This window comes from Triticum urartu, chromosome 5, assembly GCF_003073215.2.
Source record: "Triticum urartu cultivar G1812 chromosome 5, Tu2.1, whole genome shotgun sequence".
In the NCBI taxonomy this organism is placed as follows: Eukaryota; Viridiplantae; Streptophyta; class Magnoliopsida; order Poales; family Poaceae; genus Triticum; species Triticum urartu.
Window position 1 is genome coordinate 154450544 of NC_053026.1, and position 3979 is coordinate 154454522.

The window sequence follows — 3979 nt, forward strand, 5'->3', positions numbered from 1 at the left end:
AAGTCAAGAACTAAGCTCAAGGATCACAGATCCCCTATGACCCCATCTGCAGGCAGACAGCCACAGCCTGTGGTCAGCAATGAACCAACATTGCATTCTGAAGAGGACGACTGACCAACCACTAGGACAGATGCAACAAAATTCACGACAACGACAACACGCGTAAATTCGGTTTCACATGTTAGTGCAAATATCTGGAGTTAAGCAGAGATCTTCACAGCAGTAGTATATGCATATGGACCGGCTGACATAAATACTGCTCTATAATTGTATAACAGTGCTGTAGTATCAAGCAATGAATGCCCCTTGATCAGGCAAGTTTTTCCAATCTTTTTAGAGCTGCCGTGGCTCTGGTCCAAAGAATCACTTGTTTCGTACAAGCACATAATCTATTCTACCATGGCTTCAAGCCTATTGTACAACCAAAAATCCAGTATGCCGGCGCCGTCCACCTGCTTGAATTGCCGGATGCTGAGGAACTTGGCAAGGTGAGGCGGCAGAGGGCTAATCGGTCAGGTGATAGCAGAGAGCAGCACCCCCCACAAAGAGTATGCTTGATGTTGTTAATCGGATGCTTGTGCACCGCCGGCTAGTTTCGGGTCAGTTTGGTAGTAGATTATGTCTCCGGTGTCGCTGACGTAGTGGTCGCTCTTCATGCTCCGTGCCAGCGCGCCAAACAGGTGGAACGGGAACGGGCCGGACTTGTCTGGCTCCCTGTAGTACTTCCCCAGCACTGGCTTCGCCGCCTCGGTCTGCAAGACAAGCACATTCAAGACCATGGATTTGTTTAGGCAAGGTTCATGATAAGATAACGATGCAGGCAGGGAACGTCAAAGGATTCGATTCTTACCGCCTCCACTAGATGGTAATGTGGGATCTGCGGGAAAAGATGGTGGATCACGTGAGTCCCAATGTCGTGGTGGATGTTGTTGAGCCACCCGTAGTCCCTGTCAAGCGTCGTCAGGCCCCCGCGAAGATAGCTCCATGCCTGGTTCACATAGCAACACAGACAATATCTCAGTGATCACATACAGGAGCAGTAATGGTTGAAGGATTTGAGCAATGACAAACATGAATCTGTTTTTTTTCAGTCTGAAGCTGGCATCCCTTTTTGGGAGAAGATGGAAATGCTCACAGTTTCCCTGTGACAGAAGGCGGTAAAGTATGTCTTTTCCACACAAAAAGTGTATTACTTTCAATAACTACCACACATATACACATCACAGATATATACAGAAGATGGACAGTGAAAGATGCAGCCAAACGTATGGACTACAGTTGGTGATTTCTGTGGCTAGATATATGCCTTACGTTATCTTCCAGTTGTCATGATGAAAGGCTGAAAAGGTGGCTTCTGATATCCTTCCAGACTTCTGTAACTTTGCTATTTTGACTAGAACTAAGATACAGTAACTTCACCTCTTTTATGCTTGCCAAACATAACTCATTTATCAAGTAAAGGAGGTCAACTTTATTGTTTACTCAGACTGTTCAATTCTAAGTTTTATCAGATACGGTCTGTGGTCAACTCTGTCAGCTTAAAGAGTTAGTTCAATTAGCAATTATACTTCACACTATGACCCAATCAGCACAGCTACACTGTATACGTTTGTTAGCAGGGCTTTTAGATACTGGGCCGAGCTATACTGCTGAACAACAGACACTAAGCGGACGAAATAATAATCAACGCATTAGTTTGGCACAATGTTACGCGATGTAACTCGCAATTACACAGATTGTAGCTCCGTTGATTATATTTTTACCTTTCCGCGGTACCAGGGAAGCTTGTCGTTGTGGCCGTGGTGGTGCAGGTAGGTGACAAAGTCCAGCCACATAACAAAAATCTGCAGGAAAATTCAGCAAGGAAACTTGGTAAGCTGCTGGCCACCCCCACAACAGGGCACAACCCAATCCACCTATCCACAAGAATCAGAACTTCTCGCAGGACCTAAGGCTACAAATGCAACAAGGGCAGGCACCACACACACATACCCAGTAGGGTACAGCGTACAGCTTGAGTATCTGAAGAGGCCCCATCACGACGGTGAGCCCAGCGAGCAGGCCAGCCATGGCAAGCCAGCATGTCGTCGACGTCAGAATGTCCTTCTTCTCATTCGGCTGGAACAAATCGCTGCTCGGGTGGAAATGCGAGCCTGATTTCCCTGGACTCCTCGACCACTGGACAGGTTGAACACAAACAAATACAGTCAGCAATCAAAATTTACCACATATATGCTTCTTTGTGAGCAATTTAATCAGCAAAATTAAGTAGGATCAAAGGTCATTCGGGATTGTTTGGTCTCACCAAATAGAATGGGTACGCGAGCATCGGGAACGGCAGCGCGAACCGAAGCTTCCGAGTGGCACTGTCCAGGCTCCTGTACAGCTTCTCTGGGAGCTGCAATTTGCAGCAACAATTGGCTCAAGACACCGTCACACAGGATCAATCAAATTCCTCAAGAACATGAGCAAAGTAAGCAGCAACAACTTGGAATCTATGTAGCCCACGTACCGGATGCCAGGACTCGTCGTTCTCGACGTGGCCGTGGTTCTGGTGGTGCGTCCTGTGGCTAATCCTCCTGCAGGTTTGATTGGAAAGGAGAAGTTTTTACTGACGCCGCAATAAACTCACCACTCATAGTTACTGTAACAACATTATAAGCAAGAAGAGGATCGAGGTGTGAGAAGGTGTTGATGCGCGCGTACCAGCCATTGTAAGGCACGAGGATGGAGGAGTGGAGGATGTGGCCGACCACGCTGTTGAGCTTGGCGTTGTTGGAGAAGCTCCCATGGCCGCTGCAGAACGGCAGCAGCAACCACCCACGGAGAGAGAGACGGTGAACTCCTCTGGACAGCAAAAATTAATTTCAAGGACGGAGAAACTGAGGCCGGAGAGGCGACGCACCAGTCGTGCCCGAGGACGAAGAGCGCCCAGAACATGGTGCCCTGGGCGGCCCAGTAGACGGGCCAGGCGAGCCAGCTGTCGAGGCGGGCGGCGGCGGCGGCGAGCGCGAGCACGACGACGACGTCGCGCACCACGTACCCCATGGAGCGCCAGGGGTCCTTGACCCAGCAGTGCTTGGGGATGGCGGCCCGGATGTCCGCCAGCCCGAACGGCGGCGGCGCGCCAGGGTCGAACCCGTCCGCGGAGGGGCCCTCGCCGCCGTCCTGGCCCGCGGAGGCCCGGGAGGAGGAGCCGGAGCCGGAGCCTTCGTCCTCGGCGGTGACGAGGCGGGCGGGCGCGGCGACGGCCACGCGGAGGGAGAGCGCGCGGCGGGACGCGGCGACGCCGGAGGAGGGGAGGAGGGACGGCGGGGGAGGGAGCGCGACGGCGCGGCGCGGGAGGTGCAGGGGCGTGAGGCCGCAGCAGCATTGGGGGAGGAGCAGGCGCGCCATTGCTGCTGCTGCCGCTGCTTGCTGCTGCGCCGGCGGGTGGGGTGAGGCGGCCGTATCCGAGCATATAATAGTGGGTGGCCACGGCGCGGTGGGCCGGGCTGCGTGGGCCTCGCCATCCCGCGACCACGAGCCGGACACGAGGGCCTCCCCGCTCTGTGGCTCACACCGGAGGAGCGCATTGAATCCAAATATCAAAGCCAGTGGCAGGGCCAGTCATAGTAAATGGAATGGACCAAACACAACTGCTTGGAATGGAAACCACGGCATTTAACAAAAATTGTGTTCTTGTTGACGAAATTGAATGCAGCTGTGCTCACATGTGAAGATCGACGAATTCGGGGGGAAACGGCGACATGCGCATCACAACTTGAGAGCCACCGTTCAACATGTTATAGAGAAGGTGTCAACATCAGACACACCAACCATAACAATGGCGCGCTACTCTTTGTTGTTTCCCCATGTAAGCAGTTCGATTTATTTTCTCTTTTTATCTTTACAACAAAATAGAATGAAAAACGAAAGACAAAGCCCGCCTACAGTGAGTAAGCTGCGGGTCAGGGTGAAACTGCTCATGATAAAGAAA

The 3979-nt window shown here is 52.0% G+C and overlaps 1 protein-coding gene across 1 annotated transcript; it reads right to left on the reverse strand.

Moving 5' to 3' along the window:
* Positions 1–245: 245 nt before the first annotated feature.
* On the reverse strand, positions 246–3447 carry LOC125508245 (omega-3 fatty acid desaturase, chloroplastic-like). The gene is made up of 8 exons (XM_048672873.1): positions 2906–3447; positions 2707–2796; positions 2513–2579; positions 2306–2398; positions 1993–2178; positions 1764–1844; positions 851–988; positions 246–752 (listed from the first exon to the last, which is right to left on the reverse strand). The coding sequence occupies exons 1-8, from the start codon at positions 3394–3396 to the stop codon at positions 564–566; spliced, it is 1335 nt and encodes a 444-aa protein (XP_048528830.1). The 5' UTR covers positions 3397–3447; the 3' UTR covers positions 246–563.
* Between the last annotated feature and the right edge of the window lie 532 nt (positions 3448–3979).

Coding starts and splice junctions, on each gene's coding strand:
- LOC125508245 (XM_048672873.1), bottom strand. CDS start 3,396: ATGGCGCGCCTGCTCCTCCCCCAATGCTGCTGCGGCCTCACGCCCCTG. Junction 2,797..2,905: donor TTCGTCCTCGGGCACGACTG/GTGCGTCGCCTC, acceptor GCCGTTCTGCAG/CGGCCATGGGAGCTTCTCCA. Junction 1,845..1,992: donor TGTACGCTGTACCCTACTGG/GTATGTGTGTGT, acceptor ATTTTCCTGCAG/ATTTTTGTTATGTGGCTGGA.